This window comes from Typopeltis vanoorti, chromosome 8, assembly GCF_054136105.1.
Source record: "Typopeltis vanoorti isolate ZY-2024b chromosome 8, IOZ_Tvanoo_1.0, whole genome shotgun sequence".
Classification (NCBI taxonomy): domain Eukaryota; kingdom Metazoa; phylum Arthropoda; class Arachnida; order Uropygi; family Thelyphonidae; genus Typopeltis; species Typopeltis vanoorti.
The window spans coordinates 46074836-46100944 of record NC_143556.1 but is presented as its reverse complement, the minus strand read 5'-3'; the positions used below and the strand labels follow the sequence as shown (position 1 = coordinate 46100944).

General features: G+C 36.3%; 1 protein-coding gene across 1 annotated transcript in view; it reads left to right on the top strand.

The window, feature by feature from the left end:
- The window catches only part of LOC150103964 (transcriptional adapter 1-like), a 109149-nt gene that overhangs the window by 68165 nt on the left and 14875 nt on the right, over positions 1-26109 (top strand). The window contains exons 6-7 of the mRNA XM_090397217.1: positions 10896-11105; positions 16072-16220. Coding sequence (XP_090253343.1) covers positions 10896-11105; positions 16072-16220 — 359 coding nt within the window. The remainder of the gene's footprint in view (positions 1-10895; positions 11106-16071; positions 16221-26109) is intronic.

The window sequence follows — 26109 nt, the reverse complement described above, 5'->3', positions numbered from 1 at the left end:
TCCACTCACCAACCACTCTCCATGCAAAGAACCTGCTCCTCACTCCTCTGCTCACACCATCTTTATACAATTTCTAGCGATGGCCTCTTGTTCTCCCGTTCTATGAAAAATCTCTTCCATGTCAGCCTGATAACCCTTGACTAGCTTATGTCTCAGTCATATCTTTTCTACCTTCCTCCTATTTGCTAGGCTTTGGAACTGACATTCTCTTAATCTGTCCTCGTACTCCACATTCCAAAGACCACTGACCACCTTTGTGAATCTTCTCTGGGCCCTTTCCAGCATATCCTTTTCACCATGAAAACCTGAAAACCAAATCTTTGCACAATAATCCATATGAGGCCTTATACAATAGCATCATAACTCCTCTGTGCAGGGTCCTCCACATCATTGCCATTATCCAATGCCAATGTCTTCACAACTTGTTCTATGTGGCCCCTGAATTTTAGTTCCTTGTACACTCCTAGGTTTCTCATCTCCTCTACCTCCTTTAAATTTTCCCCACCAAGTGTATACTTTGCATCTCATCGTTGCTTACGAAATCTCAAAACTGTATACTTTGCAACAATGAACTGATACCTGCCCATTCATGCATCTATTCAAGTTCTCCTATAAGCCTATAATATCCACTTCAACTCTGCATTGCTTTCCTCAAGTCATCATCTGCAAACAGCTGAATATCACTAGTTAAACCCATCGCAATATCATTAACTTATAAATTGAATAACAATGGTTCCCAAAATTGATCCCTGTGGTACACCACTAGTGACCTTCCTCTATCAGGATACTGCACCCCCTTATACAACTTTCTGATACCTATCTGACAGCCAATAATTGATCCATCTCAGAAGTCTGTCATCCAATCCCATCTATTTCCATTTATTTAACAGTTTGTCGTGTGGCAGTCTATCAAAGTTTTGTAAAATTCAAGTACATCACTGTATATATATCTGCCCTGTCTAAGGTATTTGTCACCTTGTTATAGTACATAAGTAAGTTAGTAAAACATGATCTCCTTTAATAAACCCATTTCTGTATCCTGCTTCTCACCAATCTCTCTACTACCTTCACAACAACTCCAGATATACAGATTGGCTTATAATTTGAAACTACATCCTTATCACCACCTTTATGCAGTGGGACGATTACAGTGGGACCTTCTTCCACTCCCATGGAACCATTGCTGTTGTAAGACTTATTAAACAGGCATGCCAATCTGGAACATTCCTGTAAGATGTTCAATGATTATGTCATCAAATACCTCCTGCTGACTCACAATTAAGCCATCCTTTCCTGTGTTCTTCACTTAAGTTCCTCATAACAATGAGGAACTTAAGTGAAGTTCTAAGAAAACTTGAGAAAGTGTTGCTGAATGTAGTGGATGTGCAAATTCAGGGAAACTAGATTTGTTAAGGGGAGGGGAGTAGATATACAGTCCTTAGGGAGGCAGTTGAATGTAAGAATGAATATAATATGCTAGAGCAAATAAGGACAACAAACCAGAGTGGGATAGTTAATATAAGGCATCAAGGTAGGGTTGGGGCTAATGGGGGTCTTAAATTCAAATACACTAATACTAGGAGTATTAGGAACAAGAAGGAAGAGTTTTGGGCCATGGTTGGCACTTCCAGACCACAGGTTATTGGTATTAGTGAAACATGGCTGACTGTAGATGATATAGCTAGTGGGATTGAATGTGATGGGTATAGTGTGTTCAGGAATGACAGAGAGAATAAAATGGGGGGAGGAGTATTGTTGATGATAGCTGATGAGCTACAGCCAAGGAGAATAGAAGTTGAATTGCAAGATAGAGAAAAGAGCACATTTGAGGCCATTTGGCGTGAGATTGTGGCGAGCAGAACCAAATATACAATTGGGTGCTGCTATAGACCAGGTGATGGAAAAGATGGTGGTGACAGTATGCACAAGCAAATAGAAGAAATGAGTGAAAGGAGGGTGATTATTATGGGAGATTTCAACTATGGTCGCATTGATTGGAGTGAGGAGAGGACACACGGGAAGAAGGAATTGGATTTTATGCTTTTATTAAGGGATAACTATCTGCGACAGCATGTAATGGGAAAATACTAGGGGTCAGAGAGTGCTTGACCTAGTAATTGCATCTGAGGATTTGGCTGTAACAAATATGACCACATTGACACCAATCGGTGAGAGTGATCATACGGTCTTGATTTGGGAGGTGGCTAAAGGTGTAGAATTTTCAATTAAGACAGGGTACATTTGGAATTATCGGGCTGGAAAGTATGACAAGCTTAGGAGTTTGATTGGCTCGGTGCCATGGCATGTACAACTGCAAGGACTAGAAGTCGATGATGCATGGGAGGTAGTTAAGAAGTGCTTGCATGAAGCAATGGCTGACTGTATACCTAGAGTCCGAATAATAAATCGAGTAGGGGTTAAATGGATGAATAGCACCATTAAGCTTGAGCTGCAAAAAAAGAAACAACTATGGAGGGAATTTAAGGAGAAAGGTGACCGGCAGGCACATGAAAGGTATAAAGCGCAGGCTAGAAGGGTGACGAGTGTGGTAAGAAAAGCAAAAAAGATTACAAAAGAACATTGGCCATGCAGGCTAAAGAGAATCCTAAACAGTTTTTTAGATATGTAGCAAGTAAAAGGAAAAATGTACATGGCAGAATGATTTTAAAGAATGCCGATGGTAGGGAGGTAACTGAATCAGTTGAGATAGTTGAGTTACTGAGTGAGCACTTTGCAAGAATATATCATCCAGGTGGTGACATTGAAGAAACGAATAAACCAGTAGATTATACGGGAATTGTGGTGAATGAAGAGGAGGTGAGTAGGCTATTGCATAACCTCAATGTCAATACATCTGTGGGATTGGATGGTATACCAGCTCGTGTAGTACGAGAAGCAGCTAAAGAATTGTCAGTACCCTTGACCATTTTGTTTAATTTGAGTCTCGGGTCTGGGTTAGTCCCGAGCGGGTGGAAGGAGGGGAAAATAGTTCCACTGCATAAAGGTGGTTCCAAGACTGCTGTTGTAAATTACCGACCGATTAGCATATCAGGAATCATTGTCAAGGTCTTAGAGAAATTAGTCAAGAAAAGAATACAGGATTGGATAGATGAAAATAGGATATTGTATGGGGTACAACATGGTTTTGTGAAGGGTAGATCATACCTCAGTAACTTGCTCACGTTTTATAACACAGTGACGGCTGAACTGGATAGGGGTAATGGGTTTACAGTGATACTACTGGACCTTGCCATGGCCTTTGACAGGATACCACATGGAACTCTAATCAGTAAACTGGAGCAGATGGGGATAGATATAGGGTTGGTAAGATGGATAGGAGGGTGGTTGAAGGAGAGATACCAGAGAGTGGTTTATTCAGGAGTGGAGTCAAAAAGACGTCTTGTGACTAGTGGAGTGCCGCAGGGCTCTGTTCTTGGACCACTGCTTTTCAATTTGTTCATCAACGATATTGGAAAGGATTTGAGAGGAAGTGTTCACTTGTTTGCTGATGATGCAAAGTTGGGTAGAGCAATTGTGAGTGCACAGGATGTCAAAATTTTACAGGATGATTTGGATAGTTTGGAGGACTGGGCTAGGAAAAATGGATGTCAGTTTAATGTGGCAAAGTGTAAGGTTATGCACTTTGGGGTGAAAAGAATAGCAGCGGTATATCGCATTGGTGGAACCGTACTCCAGGAGATTGATGAGGCCAGGGATTTGGGAGTGCTGGTGGATAGGGAGTTGAAGTTTAGGGGGCACATTGCAAAAGTGACTAAAACAGCTCACCAAATCACTTGGCTTATGAAAAATACTTTAACATGCAGAGACAAACAAGTTGTTGTTCTTCTGTATCGAGCCTTGATAAGACCCCATCTGGACTACTGTGCCCAGTTATGGGCACCAGGGTTTCTTCGTGATGGGGAGGAAGTGGAGAGGGTCCAGAGACGAGTGACCAAGATGATAGCAGGTCTGTGGAATGAACCTTATGAGAATAGGTTGAGGATTTGTGGGTTGCAGAAATTGGACGATAGGCGAAGGAGGGGTGATATGATTGAGACATTCAAATTACTGAAGGGTTTTTATAAGATTGATCCAGAAGATATTTTTGAAAATATGACTGGTGGTGGGAGGACTAGGGGCCATGCATGGAAGCTGGGCAAGAGCGTGGTTGACAAGGGAGTTAGAGCTAGGTTTTTTACTTGGAGAGTGGTGAATGAGTGGAATAAGCTTCCAGAGTCTGTTGTGGGTGCTACGACCGTGAATGAGTTCAAGGCAAGATATGATAGATACTGTGTGAATGTTGAATAGTTGTTCCAGACATGATGTTAGGGCCTCCCTCGATGAGTCTTTCGACTCCTTGGAGTTTCCCGGAACAATAATAATAATAATAATTCCACCTTGATCAAGATGAAACATCCTTATAAATCGATCACTGAATACCTCAAGAATGTCTTCTGCAGCAGTTACCATTCTACCATTTTCATCCATTAACGTCATCTTACCATAGTCATTCTTCCTTCTACTTGCCATATATCTAAAAAAAAAAAAAAAAAAACTCCCTAGGGTTTTTCTTTGCTTCATTTGCCAATTTCTGCTCATATTTCACTTTTGTTTTCCTTACTAACTGAGTCACTCTCCTGGCTTGTTATTTATACTCTTGATGTAACTGATTATTGCCATTATTCATCTTGTATGGTCTCCCAAGTATCTTCTTCTTCTTCCAGATTTCATTCTTAAAATCCTTATTCATCCATTTTACACCTACCATGCTTTTGGCCTTCAGAATATATTCACACATTGATGCTGTTATGTATTTCTTTGTCAGTTTCCAAGCAGCATTTATTTCCCTGTTGCTCAACTCCTCATTTCATGCTATAGCTCCAAGCAGTCTCCTAAGCTTGTTATAATCACTAGCCTTATAATTCCACATATATCCTTTCCTCACAAAAGTCTGCATATGGCTAGCCACAACCCAGGTGATCACTTCATGATCACTCTCATCAACTGGAGGAAAGTTTGAAATCTCACTCATAATTACATCCTCTGATGAAATGATCAGATCTAAAACTCTCAATCCCTGCGTGCTCTCCTTTACATGCTGCCTGAGGTAGTTATCTCTCAAGAATTCGAGCAATTCATTTTCCTTATTCCCAAGTGCTATCTCCTCATTCTAGTCTATACTGCCATAATTAATATCACCCATAATAACTATAATTATCCTTCCTTTGTTCACTAATCCAAGTTGTTTATACATTTCTTCATCAACACTCTCCACATTTCCAAGCCTATTGCAATATCAAACTAAATATGTCTTCCTGTCAACCTCCATGTTGACAGGAAGACATATGTCTCATAACCATTACCACTATTTCCCTCTTTCATGTCTACCTTATGTGGACATAATTCCACTGCTATCATCAGCAGCACTCCCCTCTCTTCTTGTCCTTTCTATCCTTACGAAAAATACTGTATCCTTCCATTTCCGTTAAAATATCATCTTCATCCAACCAATGTTTCACTTATTTCAATAATTTTAGGCCGAATAAACTCAGTGAAACCATTTCATCTTCCTTGTTTCTGATACTTCTGGCATTTGTAAACATACACAGTAATCCATTCTTTGGTCTATAACCAGTCCTATCCAAGCTACTTGTTGGTTGTAATTTCTCCACCACACCTGCCCATTCACTTTTTATCACCACCTACCGCATATCTCTGCTCAGTATCACCTTCTCCACCCATATCACAATATACTCCATCTTCATACACACCTATTCACTGGCACTTTCAACTACTCTCTCTATGCCATGTCTCCCATTTCCCCTGTTCTTCTTGCATTCCTGTTTCACTCTTTATCTCTCTCTCTCTCACTACTACTGCTGTTTTCACTGCCAAGCACTTCTCTCTTCAATACTCTTGATTTTTCATTTTTATCTCTTGCATGCATCACACTCTGCTTCCATTCAGCAACACTTTCTTCAGTGCACTCACTCCAAAGCCATTCAACTACAACCCATCACACCTGTGTAATTTCATTCTTCCTTCACACACATGCCATACATCCACAAACTGCACTCTCTTCTTCTCACACAGCTTTGCTAGCATACCATTCATGATTTTAGCTTTCCATTGGAACTCATCATTGTCATACCTCAGTAACACACTGACAGCCTTTCCCATTACACTGTTATCTTTCACTCTTCTGAATAACCTTCTGATATTTGCCCTCGCATGCTTCTTATGTCTACTTAGATCAATTGTCCCCGCAATACCACTAACTCTTGCTCGTTTCTTCCTCATGTCTAATGCCTGAATCTAATCCTAGGGTCCTGCAAGATTCTGTCTTCTCACTCATCAGAGAGTACATAAGGTCTGCTATCAAGGAGGGAGAATGAGTAGCAGACCTTATGGACTCTCTCATGAGTGAGAAGACAGAATCTTGCAGGACCCTAGGATTAGTAGCATAGTTAGAGGATAGGGACCCATCCAGTAAGAAATGGCAACCCAATTTCAGAAGTCATGGGACAGATTGAATGATGGAAGCTTACTTAATAGACCCTTGTGTCAGACTCAGTCAAAAGTCTTGGGGATATCTAGTGCAACCACTTGAGATTTGGCAAACTTTTACATGGTACTTATTCAAAGGTTGGTGAGAAGTGAGCAGATCCCCCTGTTGAAGTATTGACAGAATCCATACCAGTATTAATTTATTAGTTGAATGCTTTCAACGTAGCATAGGAGTTGGGTGTTGATGGTTTTTCCCATTACTTTAGAGAGGACTAAGTTGTGTGAGAGAAAGAGAGATTGTGCAAAAGTTTGATGGTAAAGATCTGTCATCCCTTTTGGGAATATGTTGGATGTGAGCTAATTTCCAGGGTGTAGGGTAGATGCCAGTGGAGTAAGAGCATAAAGAGGTGATATAGAACAGTAGTCAACTCTGGAGCACAAATTTTCAGGACAATTGGGGAATGCTATCAGGTCCAGGATGACTTTTTTTTTTTTTTTTTTTTTTTTTTTTTTTTTTATATATCTATTCTATGTACGGAATGGTTGGGAGATATTTACCAAAATCATCTGTGCAGGCATTTGAGGAAAGCCAGGATATTGGCTTTCTCTGTGGGTGATGATACAATAGACCCATCTGGGTATGGTAGTGGTAGGCATTGGGCAAAAGTTGTGGCTAGCTGGTTTGGCCAGAGACCAAAATGCACTGCTGCCATTTGAGCACAATGCAAGTTTCCTGGGTTTTTTTGTCTCTTTGGAAATCGGATTTTTGATGCACTGGCGATTTTTTTGCAGATTTTGTTTGAGGGCTTTAAATGTTTTACCAAAATGAAATACCAAAACCAATTTTAGAACTAATTAAGATATGAGATAAGATATATAGATAGATTGATAACAATTCTATATTAAATACAGAACCGAGGACACTTAAAATAACCAAAGGAATTAGACAAGGTTGATTCATTAAATCCCACTTTTGGCATTGTCAGCATCCAGGAATGCGATAGCAGAGCTAATCTCAGGTGGTATGGTCACTTAAATAGAATGGGAGAGAAAAGATTAGCAAAACAAGTGTTCTCTGCCAGGTTGGCAGGAAAACGACCCAGAGGAAGACCAAGATATAGGTGGATTGATACGGTACAAAGTGCCTTAGATGATAGAAATATAAGATCTGATAATGTTGGAGTCTTGACAAGTAACAGACTGATTTGGAGGAAAATTGTAGATAGGAAGTTAGTAATGATGTAATTTTTTCATGTAGTACTATCATATCCTGTACACCCCTTGAGGGTACATGGCAGGAATTTGATGATGATGATGATGAAATAATAAGCCAACAAAATGGGAAAATATGGAATATGAATTAAAATTGGAAAAACTAACAATAATTGGGTATGCTGATGATATAATCATACTTGCAGAAAATGAAGTTAACCTACAAATATTACTGTATACATTCAATAATGCAGCAGAACAAAATATGAAGATATCAGTAGAAAAATAATAAGAAAAAAAAACTAAAACAAGTTTCCAAGTAATCCATACGATGCAAATTGGATATTAAAGGGAGAATAATTTCTATTCATTTAATGAATAGAAAATCCTTGACACCACAAGGTAAAAGAGGGAAGAAGAAGAAGGGAGAATAATTGACGAGTTTGTAAAATTAAGTATTATTAGAATAGAAAGAAAGAAACAGTTATTACATCCCACAAAATGAAGTACAAGAGCAAATAATAAAAGCTAGTATAATATCTGGATATTTCAGCAGCCTCTTCTGAAAGAATAAGAACATAAGCAAAGAAACAAAAATAAGAATGTATAAAGGAGTAATGAGACAAATACTGACATATCCAGAAGAAGCATCTGCAGCAACAACAAAAATTAGACAAATCAGTGAAACTACTGAAATGAAAACATTAAAAAAAAATTGAAAATGTAACAATATTAAACAAAATCTGGAATCACAAATCAACGGCCAATAAATGATTAGATCCAAAAATGAAACAAAGAATGGAACAATCATATAGAAAGAATGTAGGATAATAGGTGGACAAAAAAAGTAACTGGATACCAGTTACTTTTTTTTTGTCCAACTATTATCCATTTTTTATGTCCAACTACAGAAGAAGAAAGAAATACAGGAAGACCAAGGAAAAGATGGCAGGGTGGTCTTTGAAAATCGAGACACTACAAGCATTTATTCTTAATAGTGCAAAGAAGAACTTCTGAGCTTTGTTGTAAGCATCAAGAGAAGGCAAAGTTTTTGATGATAGACAGTTGTGGTATGCTTGGTTCTTCATGCAGCCTTGGCACATCTTTTGATGAACTAAGGCTTGCTTAAGGGGATGGGAATTTAGCTTGGAATGGGGAATACATGCTTCCATTCTGGGAAGGATTACTTTAGTCATGTGCTTGGATTGGAAAGCAGAAGGCAAAATAATCTAACCATGAGAATGAGGCATGAAATCTCAGAGGTCATCCCAGAGGGAAAGAGATCCGCACAAGCTTTGTATCTCCCTTAGGTAATTCAGACCAATCTTCACAGTATATTTGGAGGGATCACCAGTGAGGAAGAGATCCTAGTGTTCGGAGAGTGATTGGGGTTATCTGGTACTCTGGTGGGCATGTGAACAATTTGCCTAAGGTCATTTTCATTGGCAAATGTACAGTTCAGCTTCAAACTTAACACTCTTTTATTGTCCAAGAAACATCAGCAGGTTTCTCCTTAACCACTTACATGCATGTGTGTGTGTGTGTGTGCTGTTTTATAGATTTTACAACCTCTCTTGTGGAATTGGCATCTAAAAACACAATAACTGTATAGTAAGAAAATGTGGATGTGCTTTAAAGTTTTATGTACACTGTGAATATGTGAAAATCGCATACATTTTTAAGGAGGGTGGAGAGTTGGGAATTTCTTTTGGTTGAATTGCGCATATTTTTGTTGCATGGTTTAAATATGTAAATAGTGGCTTAAGTAAGAAAGTGTAATGTGTAAAAGTAGCTAAACAAAAGTCACAGAAAGCTTTGATAAGAATATAGAAGATGAATATTAGAAGGGTTTCAAAATGTTCTGAAGGCTATTGAAAAAGCTTCGAAATGGAAGGAGTAGTGTAAAACCTGGAGATAGGGATATTCTAGATGTCTGGAGTAATTACTTTGAAAGATTACTAATTGAAAAAAGCAGTAATAGAACAATGGTTAAAAATATTCAAGAGGAATGCAAACAGGAGTATATATCAATACTTAAAATAGAAAAAGATATCGAAAACCTGAAATGTGGAAAGGAATCTGGTGTAGATGATATTCAACCAGAAATGCTGAAATATGGGGAGCAGAGCATTAGCTCTGCTGACATAATTTATTTAAGTGATCCTACTATTTTTCTTTATCATACTAACCTTTCCTCTATCATTTTTATTTCCTCTTTCCTCTATCATAATCTTTTTTCTATCATTCTGGTTAAGTGACTTTACCACTTGAGATGGTGGTAGGGTCACTTAAATGGTAGGTGAAAGGTTAGAAAATTGCTTATTTGTTGCCAAGTTGGCAAGAAAAATGACCCTGGGATCAAGAACTATGTTGATCGATATAGTAAGAAGTGCCTTAGAAGATTGAAATCTTCTGGTAGTGTTGGAGTCTATATATAATAGATTAATTTGGAGGAAAATTGTTGATAAAAAGTTAGTAATGGTATAATTTCATGTAGTACTATCATAATGTCCTATTATACCCCCCCCCTTGGGTACATATCAGGGATTTCATGGTGATGATCCTTTCATTCAGTAGCATACTGCATTTTCAAGTAGTTTTGTTGAAAATCCATTATGTTAAAATAAGGTAGCTTCTTATGGTGCAGTGATTAAAATATTCTTTCTTTGTAGGATTTATCCATAAAAAGCTTGTTGTTCACTGCAGGATATATGTTGTTAGTGTACTAAAATATTATATATTTAATTTTAAAAAACTGACAGAACTATTTTCATAGTGGTGTTCAGTTCCCCCCCCCCCCCCCCATACACTCTTCCTTATGCCTTAAAACTCTTCATCAATACAATACTGGTATTGTATTGATGAAGGATGTATTGATGTATCTATAGTGGTATTCGATACAAAAGTATATATGTAAACACAGTAGGTTCTATTTATGAGTAAACATATCCAAGAAACAGTCTTCATGATTACTGACATTGAAAAAGTATTGATAAAGCAGAACTCTCTGTCACTTTTCTTCTTTTTTTTTTTTTCAAATGATCTACTACAGATGGATCACTAATCAGTATGGCATGATATTATTATGAAGTCTCTTAAATGCATTTCAAACTGAGGTAAAATTTCAGAAATAGCTGAAAGTTGAATTATTTTCTTTTTCGTTCCTTTTTCTTTAGCATAGATTCCAAGCTGCTAGCTTAATTCCCTATGCTCCACAAGCTGTGGCTAAAGATCCACAAGAAGACAATCGTTTATCATTTTGTGCTAGAGATTATACACTTCCTGATATATCCATGGTGCATGGTCGTATGTTTGTGACAGCTTGGGACTGTGGATTAGATGGAGTTGAAGATGATGCTGTTAGATTGATGATGATGGCTGTTCAGGTATGAGTATATTATCTGTAAAGTTGGTATGTTTTTTAAACTTAATAAGGATTTAGAATAAACTTGCAAATCTTAGTTTAGTTTCACTCATACATGATATTAATACTATAGGTTAATCAACCAGCCTCTCATGTATGGGCTCAACATTATTAAAAAAAAAAAAAAAAAAAAGTGATCACACCTGAAGACATTGATGCAGTGCATGCCATGATCATTGATTATAGATGAATACCAGCCAGAAACATTGCAAAGACTGGGGATATCCAGGGAACAAGTTGAGGTCATTATCCCCCAAAATCTGGACATGCAGAAGATCTCAGCGAAGTGGGTCCCCAAATGTTTGAATGACGACCAAAAGAAAGAAAGAAAGAACGTGTAATGTCATCACAAGGAATTTTGGGTCATTTTGAGAAATCAGGTGCAAATATTTTGGCTCATATTGTGATTGTTGATGAAACTTAGCTTTATCATTATGACCCACAGACCAAACAATCAATGGAATAGAGACACAAAGGTTCTCCACAGGGAACGTTCTTGCCATTGTTTTTTGAGATATGGATAGTGTAATCCTTACCATGTACCTCAAAAAAGGTGAACCTGTTACAGCAGCAGCTCTGAAGGAAAAGTGCTGTGGGGAAACTGATCAGAGGTGTGGTGCTTTTGCAGGACAGTGCACCTGCTCACACTGCTCATGAACCCAACAGACAACATGCGACTTGGGCTTTCAGTGTCTTCCTCAACCACCCTATTTGTCAGACCTGGTGCCATCTATTTCTTATTCCCAAATTTAAAGAAATACTTGAAAGTAATAAAATTTTCTACATATGAAGTCACATCTGCAGCTGAGAACTGGATTATGCAACAGGGGAAATTCTTTTTTTCTCAGAGGATTGCAAATGATGTAGCAGCATTGTAACAAGTGTATAACACTTCGTGGAGAATATGTAGAATAATGTGAAAGTATTTCCTCAATTCCTTCAATTCTACCTCAATTCCTTCATGGTGATTATCACAGCTTTTCAGCACACTCTTGTGTGTGTGTGTATATCATCATCATCATCAAGTACAGGATATGATTGTACTACATAAAAAAAACTTCATCACCACTAACTTCTATCTACAATTTTCCTCCAACTCAATCTGTTACCTGTCAAGACTCCAACATTATCAGATCTTATATTTCGATCTTCTAAGGCACTTTTTATCGTATCAATCCACCTATATCTTGGTCTTCCTCTGGGTCTGTTTCCTGCAAACCTGGCAGAGAACACTTGATTTGCTAATCTTTCCTCTCCCACTCTGTTTAAGTGACCATATCACCTTAGATTAGATCTGCTAACACATTCCTGGCAATGTCAAGTTCTTTCCTAATATCCTTATTTTTAATATGATATTGCCATTGATGCCATCAGTTCATGCCCCTTCTGCAGTCTCTAGTCTTTGATCAAGTGTTTTATTTCTAACCCAACTCAGATCCATAAGTTAAAATTGACTTCAACACTCTCTTGTATACAGCTGATTTCTCTCTTATTCCATATAAATTTATTCAGTTGACTTCCAACCATATCAGCTTTGTTGATTCTGTTGTCTATTTTCATATTTAATTTACCATCTTCACTAAAAATTGTGCCTAGGTAGCTAAAATGTTTTACTTGTTCTATAGGTTCTCCATTCACAACACAGTTGATATTTTAAATGTTTCTGCCTATTTTCATTCATCGCTGATCTTCGTACCATATCTATTACAAATGCAATTTAGTCAGAGAATCTTGCAGACTTCTACTGGATTTATTTAGAGGTATAACATCGTCCGCATAAAGCAAAGAGCTGACATTAACATCTCCAATTCTGATATCATGTTTAATACCACTTTCCTTCATAATGTGATCCATATAGATAATGAATAACAGAGGGGGGGGGTTTAGGAAAACGCTAGCTTCCTAGCTTCAGTCTCATTTGCTGTTATTAGTACTTGTGTGCACATGTCTATGTAGTAAGTTCCCAAGAAGATGGCAACGTGACGTTCGCCGAAATATCGGAAAGTATATATTAAAGTTTATTTAATCTATATTTCTAGTATCTTCTGTACTCTAATAAATTCGCTAACTCTTTTAACAAATTTGGTGATAATAACAAAGACAGAATCTATGAAAATAAACTGGAATATAGAGGACCCATAAAACAAGTGAAATTTTTTAGTTATTTAGGTGCAAGTTTTATATGGAAAAGATAATAGAATAAGCAAAGTTAATATGTGTGGGGAGTTAGTTTAATAAAGTTATATATAATATGAGAGAAATTAGCCAGAATACTAAACTATAGAATGTTTGAATTTTTGGACAGAAAGTTAAGTTAGAAATAGTTGATCTGAGGAATTCTGAAAATTTGGTGAGCGAACAGATGACATCGGTGACAGAATCATATTAAAAATGAAAATATAAGAAGAGATTAGAAAAACTTGATATTCACTAGATCTCACTCAGTGTGCAATCAGAACTAATCAAAGGTGGGTACCTGTATCTTCATTAAAACAGAATGGGAGAGAAAAGTTAGCAGGGATGTGTGGTGACAGGGAAACGATTCAGAGGAAAGATCTTTACGGATTGATGCAGTTAAGGTGCCTTCGAAGACCAAAATATAAAATGTGATTTGGAGACCTTACAAATAGCAGTTTAATCTGGATGAAAATTTTTGACAGGAAGCTAGTAATACATTTATATTTCACTATAACAAACTTGCTTAAACTAATTGCTAAAAAAATACTAACCAAATCCCTATAGGTATAATGGTATTCTAATGCTGCTCAGATTCACTACAGCAAATTATCTACTACAACAAACTATTCTTGTGGTTTCTGTAACTTTGCTATATATATAGTGATAGTCAACTGTAGTGTTAACTTAACTGTGTAGTACTATAATTGCATTTTATATCCCTTGAGAATACATATCAGATGATGATGATCGATGTTTTAGCGATACTTATGACATAGAGATGAGACAATATTACACACAGACACAAGAATAATAAAACAAAGTAAAATTATTTATTCCCATATATTTCAACCTGAATATTATAAGTCAGTGGCTATTAGGTTAACAAATAACAAAAAGCAGAACGTTACTGGTAACAGTGGATTATTTCAAACATATGAGCCACTTGCTGGCATAAGGAACAATGTGATGTGTAAAACTAATTTAATTGTGTAAAATTAGATGTGTAAAAAAATATAACCGTTGATGGCTGATGAGAATCAGACTTTCTCAGATTAAGGATAGGCGGTCATTATGATTCAGGTTAGGACAACGTAGCATGGCTTTGGCACTCTCTTTAAATGAATGATCAAACTTGAAGCAGCAATGGCAGAGTGTGGTCATCATTGATTGCATGTTGGGCTAGGTCTGATTTCTCAGATTTCTTGGAAGTGATGTAAGACTGGTGTTCTCGTAATCTTTTCTCCACAAATTGTCCAGTTTGTCTGAAGTAGGAGAGGTGGCAATCACATGGGACTCTCATTGCGTGGAGAGCATTTATATGTAGAATAAGGAAACGTAGAGGATAGTTTGTTGAATGGAACAGATGTTGGTACCAAATAGGATTTCTTAAATTCTTGAGATTGGTTCAGAAATCAGGATTGTTGGAGACAGGCTTGTAAGAATCACAAACACACTATATAGGTATAACATATTGGATGTTGTGAAGTTCCTGCTTACAATCTTGTTGGAGTTGCATATAATGAGCATGATGTAGTAGAGTTTTTATTTACTTTTTAATTAGTTCACCTGAAGAAGAAGAGCAAGAGAGTGAGACATCTAGGAAAGCCACCTTATTGTTCCTTTATTTCCATTGTGAAATTTCTCCTCAGGTGCTGATTTTTGTTAGAAAGGCTGCTAAGGTGTCTTCCTTGTGGGGCCAGTTAGTGGAAACCTCATTGGCATAACATACTCAAAAGGAAGGTTGAGTATTCTACGAAAAAGAATCTCTTCTAAGTGTTATAGATAAAAATTTGTGAATGCTGGTGAGAGAGAGAGAGGAATTCCCATCAAGGTATCCTCTATCTCTTTATAAAGTTTGTTTTGGTTAACCAAATAACCCAAACAGATAAATAATTTGACAATATCAGATGAAGTTTTGTGAAAGCAACTGGAAAGAATCTTCAAGTGGGATGTTGGTAAATAAAGATTCAATGTTGAAGCTGACAATTAAGTCAGACGGTTTGAAGGGATGAATTCTTCACCTTTAGTGGGAAACCCAAGGAGTTTTTTGATAAAGTACCAGGAGTTACTGGTTTGTAAGTTTAACAATCATGATAAGAACTTTGCTATATGATAAGTTGGACAGTCAGTCCCATCTGTGATTGGACAAATTGTAGATTGTGCTGGAATGGGCAACAAAATCAAATTATTTGAATTTGTTATCCATTCATGTTATCCATACAGTCATGATCAACTGGTCTGCTAATCTTTTAAGACATATGTATTTCCTCATTGCTCAATGCCTAATTATTTTTTCTCTAAACAATACTAAATTTAGATTTAGTATTGTTTAGAGAAAATTGATTTAGCTGCCTAATGATAATTTCTCTTTCTGCTTTGCTTATTTTAATATGTCTGTAATATTCATGTTCCTTACCTTTCTGTCAGTAGAAGTATCAAAAAGGTTATCCTCAAACACTCTTATTTTACCTTATTCCTTCATATATTTCAAATCCAATCCAAAATAAAAATTAAAGAGTTAGTTATAGAAATCAATCACAAGACCTTAAAATGACCTGCAATGTACTTTTTTAAAATGTCTGATTATTTGGAAACTATGTAAGAAATAGTGTTTTAAGAATTAATTTCTCTGTACAGTTCACTATCATCTGTTTCTTTTTTTTTTTTTTTTTTAATATATATATATATATATATATTTTTTTAAATATATCTTCTATCAACTGGTTATAGTTGCTGTTCTTTTTATTCAGCATCAACTGAAAACCATTATCATGTCTGTCTTAAGCAGAAGAAATTCATACAAACTGAGAGAAGATAAATTTCAGTATGGAATGGGAACAGTTCCAGTTAATCCTTATATTAGAAATGCTCATAAAATCTCTTACTATACTGACTACAGGTAATTTTTTTTTATTCTTTTCCTATTTTCTATCATGCTAATCTATACTATAAAAATAACAATATGACAACCTGGTGTTAATGAATTGCTAGTAGAGTTCCATTCCATGCTATTCACATGTGGCAGGGTTTCTCTGCCAGAAATTTGGATTTTTTTTCATGCAATTACCATCCAAAAATACGCTGTCCATAAAACAACCAAACCAGTCATCTTTGATGCATCTCTGTACATCTGGGTATTATCAAAGATAAGTGTCAAAGAAGCAAGAAAACAGTTTTAATAGCCCTGAAGTTTAAATAAGTTTATTAGATCTCCACTGAAGAATTGCTTGCATTTTGGGTGTTGGGGGTTGATATTCTTGAAGTTTTGTTTGTTGATACACTGCAAGGATTGTTGAAGAAACACCAGTATGATGTACTATTATTAGAAAAATTGTGGATTGGGTTAACATTTAGTTGGAGAATGTCATTGATCTAGAGAAGAAAGAGAATAGATGAATGAGTAATTAGTGTCAGTATTAGCCAAGAATTTAACTATTTCTTCTACTTCTGCCACCTCCCTACAGTCAACTTTATTAAAGTTACCTACCATAATCATTCTTCCTTTTACTTTTTAGCAAAGAAACTCTTTAAGGGTTCTTTGGCCTGCTCGATTGATTTCCTTTCATAATCTAATTTTGTCTTTCTTATCATGCTGTCATCCTCCTTGCCTGTGCTTTGTATTACTCATGAGCTTGCTGATTACTTTTTATATTTCTTCTATAACACTTAACAATGCTATTCATTCATTTAAATTCCACATGATATATCCTGATGTGCAGTCTGATACTGCTTCTTTCAAACATACTTTGACCATCTCCTTCACAATGCCAATATCCCTCACTGTTGAGGCTTCTTATGTCATGGCACCTCTCCAAGTTGTCTCCTAAGTTTTCACCATCATTAGTTCCACATGCATATGCCCATTCTTAAATGTAAATTCCACATTCCTAGCCACTTCACTTACCAAGATTACATAATCACTCTCCCCAGTTGGAAGTCAAGTACAGTGGTATCTCGCTAATCCGAACCATCCAGTAATCCGAACTGCAGTTTAAAAGAAAAAAAAAGTTTTATTTATTATATATTATTTTGTGCACTGTTATTTTTATTTAATAATTATTATTTTAACTATTATTCATTACAGTACAGTATTTTTTTTTTCATACTGTCGATTCTACGGTTATAATGTAGGCCTATTTTGATTTGTTATGTGTTCACGTTTGCTTGGAAAGCCGTAGAACCTGAAGCAATTCGAGCATCATGAAAAAACTGTGGCCTTCTAGAATTTACCAAGATAACTATGGTGATACACAAAAAGAGGAAATTCAAAACGTGCATAATTTGGTTAAAAATATAAATCCAGATATTGCAATTTCACAAAAAGATGTTACAGAATGGATTACAGGTAGAACTGAAAGTGAATTTGAAATCGAATCAGATGCTGAAATTATAAATATGATGCTACAGAATGAATTAGAAGACAATGATGATGATAAAGAACTTGAAGAAAAAAAAGTAAAACATGAAGAGGCAGTTGACAGTTTTGTAATGTGTATAGAATGGGCTAAGCAGAATGATACGCCATTCCACAAAATTTTATTGCTAATGCAGCTCTGAGAAGAATCACTACAGCTTTCCTCTTCCAATCTATATGTCCACAGTTGAAATCTCCCTGATAATGACTTGCCCTGAAATCACTGAGCTAACTTGTTGATTTGATGCATGCTCTGCCTTTCATGTCCTCGCCTGCTGAATTTTTATCAGTTTTGGTTGCAATTTTTCTGCTGTCAGCAGTATGCCTCCTTCTGTACTGTTCTGTTTGTCCTCTTTGAAAATGCAGTATCCGTATATTCTATTAGCCTACATCAACCAGGTCTCACTAATGCCAATCATTTTTGGCTCAATAGAACTAACCACTACCAAAATGTCCTCATCCTTATTTTTGATGCTTCTGGTATTAGTGTATATGACTACAATAGCTCCTTATGCCCACAACTTGCACCCTTCCTCCCCCCCACACACACACTTCTTTCTTTTTTTTCTCTTCCATACCATTCGCTAGTCATTTTTCTAATTACGTGAGCTTGCACTTGGTCCTGTGAAGTATGCTGAAAATGTGATAGGGTTGAAGAAGATCCAAAGATGAGTGACCAAAATAACATCTAGTTTGTGGATTGCTTCTTATGAAACTATTGTTGTTGTTATGTTCCATTGAGTTGTAAAGAGTCCAGCTATTCCTGTCTTGAACCTTTCTTCTCCATTTTCTTCCAAATGTAGTTTAATGGACATACTGAAAATTAAAAACACATGGATTTTAGAGAAAAGTTAATTTAAAAGCAGTCCATAATGAAGTAAAGTTTTGCAACCACTGTCTTAAGACTATTGCAGTCATTTCTTCCTGTAGGCATGTAATTAGGTCCTAGACTGTTATGGGGGTGAATGTCCCTTGATGTCATCCAATGCTTCAGTTTTAGAAATGAAAAGTAAATGTACAAGTGTAATGATATTATTTTTCATGAATGAAAATTTTTCCATGTGTATTTCCATTTTTGCACTCTAAAATGGAAATACACATGGAATACCATGGATACTCTCTATTCTACAATGTGAAGCAGCATGATTGTATTTACCAGCACGAGTTGTTTTTCTGTATACTGAAAACCATAGACTGGACCAGGAATGCATATCCATACTTGAAGTAGAAAAAGCCATCAAAAGCCTGAAATGTGGAAAGGCAGCAGGAGTAGATGATATTCGACCAGAAATGCTCAAGTATGGAGGTATAAAAGTCTTACAATGGCTGCACTGCATAGTTCAGAAGGCTTGGACAGAGAGACAAATTCCAGATGATTGGAGTAGAGCTCTCATAGTACCCATATATAAAAAGGGAAATAAAACTGAATATGAGAATTACAGAGGTATTTCATTACTGAGTGTTCTTGGTAAGATATATGCAAGTATACTTGAGAAAAGGCTGAGAAGGATTGTGGAAGAGAAGCTTGGTGAAGAACAAGCTAGATTTAGGCCAAATAGAGGCTGTCAGAATCAGATTTTCACTTTATGACAGATAGTTGAGAAATCATGGGAATATAACACAGATCTGTATTTAAGTTTTTTCAATCTGGAAAAGGCATATAACAAGGTGCAAAAAGAGAAGCTATTCATATGCTACAGTTATATGGTGTCAATGGGGCATTATATCAAGCAATACTTAGTCTTTATTTGAGTTGTAAGTTAGAATTGAAGGAAGTACAGGAAGGTGGGTTAATGTTAAACAAGGATGTACATTATCCTCTCTGTTATTCATTATCTACATGGATCGAATTATGAAGGAAAGTGATGTTAAACCTGATATCAAAATTGGAGGTGTTAATCTCAGCTCTTTGCTTTATGCAGATGATGTTATACTTCTAAATGAATCTGCTACAAGTCTGCAAGATTCCCTGACTAAATTGAATAACTCTTGTATTAGATATGGTATGAAGGTCAGCATTACAAAGACAATGAAAATAGGCAGAAACATTGAAAATATTAACTGCATTGTGAATGGAGAACCTATAGAACAAGTAAAACATTTCAGCTACTAGGCATGATTTTTAGTGAAGATGGTAAATTAAATATGGAAATAGACAACAGAATAAACAAAGTTGATATACAGGGTGTTCGGGATAAATTTGACATATTTATAATTAATTATATTTTTCCGTAAGTTACATGTATTAACACACACTTCTCTTCATTTAAAAGTTTGGACCCTTCTTCATTCATATACAAGATGTCAGAAAGGATGGATAGCTGGAACCCACCTGAATCATGGAAGAGAATAACTTGTATCATGATGATTCGTGCCCGCCATCAAAATAAGGATATTACGACTGCTGCCCAATGCTCCCTGAATACAGTAAAAACAATCAGGCATGAACTAGAGACTTGCAATGGTGACTACGAGGATGTAGCAAGAAGAAAGATCCCTAGCAGACGATCTGATTGCGTTCGTACAGCAGAATTCCTCGCAAATCTGCAGGAACAGGTGTTGAAGAACCCTGGCATTGGAATTCGGGCTTTGTTCGTGGAGTTGCTAACTGTAGTCAAGCCCTGGATAACAAGGGTAGCCAATGGTAGGCCGTATGTATGGCAGCAGGATTCGGCCCCTTGCCACACCTCTAGGAAAAGTCAAAAATGGTTGTCTGAAAATTTCTACGACTTCACCAGTCCAAATGTTTGGCCTCCAAACTCCCCAGACCTTAACCCCATGGATTATTTTGTATGGGGCGCAGTTGAAAAAGACACCAATCGCACTTCCAGTAATACAAAAGCCCAGTTAATGGATAAAATTAAAACAGTTTTTGCGGCCCTTCCCAGGGAGACTGTAGCATCAGCTTGTTCGAGGTTCCGAAGCAGAATTGAAGCTGTGATCGATGCTAATGGTGGTTATTTTGAGTAAATCTTGTTGATAGTATTGTAATTAACTCTGCCTGTAATGTTTTTTTGTCAATTCATTAAATTTAATAGATACAAAGAAGATTTTCTTTTTCCTTACGAAACTGTCAAATTTATCCCGAACACCCTGTATATGTCAACTGAATAAATTTATATGAAATAAGAGAGAAATTACCCAAAGCACTAAATTAGCTGTATAGAAGATGGTATTCAAGCCAATTTTAACTTATGGATCTGAGAGATGGGTCAGAAGTAAAATACTTGACCAAAGACTAGACCACAGATATGAGAGTCCTGAGAAAGATTAGGGGCATGAATAGATGACATCAATGGCAATATCATATTAAAAATGAGGATATTAGGAAAGAACTTGACATTTTTAGCATCCAGGAATGTGTGAGGAGAGCTAATTTCAGGTGGTATGGTCACTTAAACAGAATAGGAGAGGAAAGATTAGCAAATCAAGTGTTCTCTTCCAAGTTGGCAGGAAAAAGACCTAGAGGAAGACCAAGAAATCCAGTAAAAAGTTATTAGATATAAAGTTATTAGAAACTATATGGGATGTAATATCCCTTAACTTAAACCAGTAAAAAGTGCCTTAGAAGATAGAAATTTAAGATCTGATAATGTTGGAGTCTTGAGAGGTAACAGACTGATTTGGAGGAAAATTGTAGACAAGAAGTTAGTAATGTTGTAAATTTTTCATGTAATACTATCATATCCTGTACACCCCTTGAGGGTATATATATATCAGAAATTTGATGATGAGTCGTTTATGACTCCTGGTGATTCTATGAACATATGCTCTTCATTCAGATCTGTCCCTGGCCATAGCTTTCAGAATTTCCAGTCACATTCCAGTTGCTTCTTTAATTCCATCCACCATCTAATTCTTGATCTTCCTCTTGTCCTGCTTCCATCAATTTTAGCATGCATTGGCATCTTCTCCAGATTGTCATTTGTTCACATAATGTGCCCAAAGTATGACAATTTTTGCTTGATGATCATAGCTTCGAGAGAGCAATCTGACTTTATTCTGTCTGTCACTGATTTATTGGTTTGCTTTGCAGTCCATGGTATTCTTAGTAAGCATCTCCAAACCCATAATTCAAATGCATCTGCCTTCCTTCTTTCACTCTTTCTCAGGGTCCAACTTTCACGTCCACACAGTACCACAGGGAAATACCATTGCTTTCACGATTCTGATTTTTGTTGCGAGGCTAATATCTTTTTCTTTAAAGATCTTGCTTAAAGCTTTCCTTCCAAGTAATAATCTTCTAACTTCTTCAGTACAGTACTTTGTCAATTCAGGATCCTAGGAGCACAAAATTGTTCACTACTTCCATTTTCTTATCATCTACTTCAAAATTGTTAAGTTTAAGGCTATATTTAGTACTTTCTTCTTTAACTTTCATAATAAGTTCTCCCAAATCTTCTTTGCATTCTGCTAGCAAGGTGGTATCATCTGCATACCTCAAATTATTAATATTTCTTCCACCAATTTTAATTCCAACTGAAAATTCCTCTAGCCCTGCCATTCTTAAAATGTATTTGCTGTATAAGTAAAACAGGTATAGAGATAAAATACATCCTTGTCACACCCCTTTACATATTGTGTGATACTGATACTTAGTTTCTCCAAGATTTGTTCAGACACTGGCTTCTTGTTCGTGATAATGATTCCTCATAAGGATAATGAAATGCTCTGGTACTCCCATTGTTCTTAACACATTCCACAGTTTCATATGATCTACAGAGTCAAAAGCTTTACTGTAGGTCAAGGAAACAAAGGTAGACATTCTTTTGATGTTCCTGTGCTCTTTCTATTATCCATCTCACATTGGCGATCTGATCTTGTTCCTCTGCCTGTTCATCTGGCATTTCTCTCTTCATGAATGGTTCCAGTCTTTTCTGAATGATCCTAAGGAAGACTTTACTTGCATGAGGAATCACTGCTATAGTTCTGTAATTTTTGCATTGCCTTTCTTCAGTAGAGGTATATAAACAGATTTTTTTCATTCCCTAGGCCACGTAGTTGTGATCCAAATTCGTTGACATAGAGCTTCATTCTCCAGTGGTACTGGCTCCTGTGTATAATCCTGCTCTTCAAATTTCTCAGTAATTTTGGAGTCCTTTCTGTAAAGGGCTTCTGTAGACTCTTTCCATCTTTCTTTGATGTCAGAGCTTCTGTGAGATATCCTTTGTGATTACTTTTCAATATTGTCACCTTGATGCTAAACTTCCCAGTCAGTTCCCTGATCTTTTTTGAAAAGATCTCTTGTTTTTTGTCTTCTATTTGTTGGCATTCCTCGTTAAAGTATCTTTCCTTGTCTCTTCTGACTTGTCATTGAAACTGCATTCAAATGCCATACTTCCTGCAAATTTCCTGTGGCCTTCATTTTCCTCCTTTCCTGAGCAGTTTTGATGGCATCTTCTGACAGCCATGTCAGAAGACTTTTCTTCTTACAAATTGTTGGATTATTCTTCTTTGCTTCTGTTTTAATTATATCTTTAATCTCTTCCCATACATCTAGTTCTCTTTCACACAAATTGAGTGAGTTGAATCCGTTCTGTATACTAATATTGTATTCAGCCAGTATGTTTTCAGGGTCATATCTAATTGGCATTTGTGTTATTTTCAATTTCCATAATTTCACATGTATTGTTGCCACTAATAATTGATGGTCTGTTGAACACCTTAGCCGCTCCTTGTAAAGGAGTGGCTAAGGTGCATATCTTTACCCCGGAATAATTCTCAGTAAGGAAGTTATCCCTTACCCCCTATGAAACTATACTGAAATCATTTTCAGTGTTTTTTCATTCAGACATCAACTAAACTTTATTTGATGTATACTGAGGCAAAGGTCCATTCTAATATGTTATATAGAGGACAGGAAAGAAGAAGTGGAAAACCTTTTTTCTTTGAGGAGTAGTGAGTGGGATAGGTAGCCAGAAAGCCATGTGAGCATTATCAGTGAATGAGTGAATAATGGTTAGTGTGGAGTTTATGCAAAGTGCAGACTTTATGAAGGTCCTCATATGATAATAGTTATTTAAATATAAAGAGCTAATAAGCTTCATTTCGGCAACAAAAACATTATTTAAATTAAGGGGATATTAAATCCCACATTGTTTTAAAACCGAATAAGAAACTCAAAGATTGGAATCAGAGAGTTTCTTGCCGAATATAGTATAGTAAACTATAAAGTATCGGCGATCACTAAGCGTCCGCTAAATGCAAGTGGCCCAGCACGTAGTGCAATACCGGAAATCACGCAGCAAAGTCGGTAAAGTTCTGATCACTATTCTTAGGTATTTACCATAATGTAAAAACACATTTCCTAGGAAATGTATGCTGTTATTACATTATGGTGGTGAGGTCACTACCCAGACCGGTTTCAGCCTTTTTTGAGGCTTCATCAGTGAGTAGCTAGACCGAGTTAATACCAAAGTGTATAGCGAAAAGAACTTTATACTCTGCTATATGAGTTTCCGAACAGGTGCAACCATTAAGTTACTTAAATATAAAGAGCTAATAAGCTTCATTTCGGCAACAAAAACATTATTTAAATTAAGGGGATATTAAATCCCACATTGTTTTAAAACCGAATAAGAAACTCAAAGATTGGAATCAGAGAGTTTCTTGCCGAATATAGTATAGTAAACTATAAAGTATCGGCGATCACTAAGCGTCCGCTAAATGCAAGTGGCCCAGCACGTAGTGCAATACCGGAATTCTTTTCGCTATACACTTTGGTATTAACTCGGTCTAGCTACTCACTGATGAAGCCTCAAAAAAGGCTGAAACCGGTCTGGGTAGTGACCTCACCACCATAATGTAATAACAGCATACATTTCCTAGGAAATGTGTTTTTACATTATGGTAAATACCTAAGAATAGTGATCAGAACTTTACCGACTTTGCTGCGTGATTTCCGGTATTGCACTACGTGCTGGGCCACTTGCATTTAGCGGACGCTTAGTGATCGCCGATACTTTATAGTTTACTATACTATATTCGGCAAGAAACTCTCTGATTCCAATCTTTGAGTTTCTCATTCGGTTTTAAAACAATGTGGGATTTAATATCCCCTTAATTTAAATAATGTTTTTGTTGCCGAAATGAAGCTTATTAGCTCTTTATATTTAAGTAACTTAATGGTTGCACCTGTTCGGAAACTCATATAGCAGAGTATAAAGTTCTTTTCGCTATACACTTTGGTATTAACTCGGTCTAGCTACTCACTGATGAAGCCTCAAAAAAGGCTGAAACCGGTCTGGGTAGTGACCTCACCACCATAATGTAATAACAGCATACATTTCCTAGGAAATGTGTTTTTACATTATGGTAAATACCTAAGAATAGTGATCAGAACTTTACCGACTTTGCTGCGTGATTTTCGGTATTGCACTACGTGCTGGGCCACTTGCATTTAGCGGACGCTTAGTGATCGCCGATACTTTATAGTTTACTATACTATATTCGGCAAGAAACTCTCTGATTCCAATCTTTGAGTTTCTTATTCGGTTTTAAAACAATGTGGGATTTAATATCCCCTTAATTTAGATAATAGTTATGTTAGTACAGTAATTATTATTATACTAGAATAGATTTAAATTTGATTATCTGTTCTTTGAAACATGAAGCTGTTAGACCATCCAAATCTCATCTAATTCTGATTGCATGCGATCCCAAAGTTTTGGGCATTAATCACAATTAACTGTTTATAATTTATTTTAAGTAAATGATTTATGTAACCCTGTATTTAATTACAATAACTGACTGTTGTTTCCTTTGAACTCCAATAATGTTCCTCCTGTATGTAAACACGTGCTGTGTGACATAGCAGTTTTGAATATCACTAAGTGATATTTTATTCTTGTCCTGATGATGTCATATATAAAAAGCCTATAATTTTTACATTTGCTAGCCATTATTTAATTCTTAACTCTGTTCTCTGTTTAAGTTATGTATTTTAAATTGAAATTGAAATATGTTGACAAATTTTAGTCAGAAACTAAATTTCATCAAAATTCGTAAAGCCATAATGCTGCTTACATATTTATTTTCATGTTTTTAAATGTAATTCAGAAGCTCTACTGTAGAGACGTAGATCTTTTTTTTTCAAGACAATTCAGGGCTCTGTTATTGGGTTGGTTGTCTCACACTGCACAATAAAATTCATATCCTGCCTAACATTCTCAAACATCCCCAAAGTGGGACTCAAATTTTCAGTCTGTTGGTTGGAGTACAGATATGCTTGCCACTTAGTCAGTCAGGCTAACAATATTGCACAGACGTGATTGAATAAATAAGTGATGCTGATGGTATCTTCTGCATTTTATAAAATTCACCTAAAATTATTTGGAATAAATACATATGGTTTCATAAATGGAAAAGATGTTCA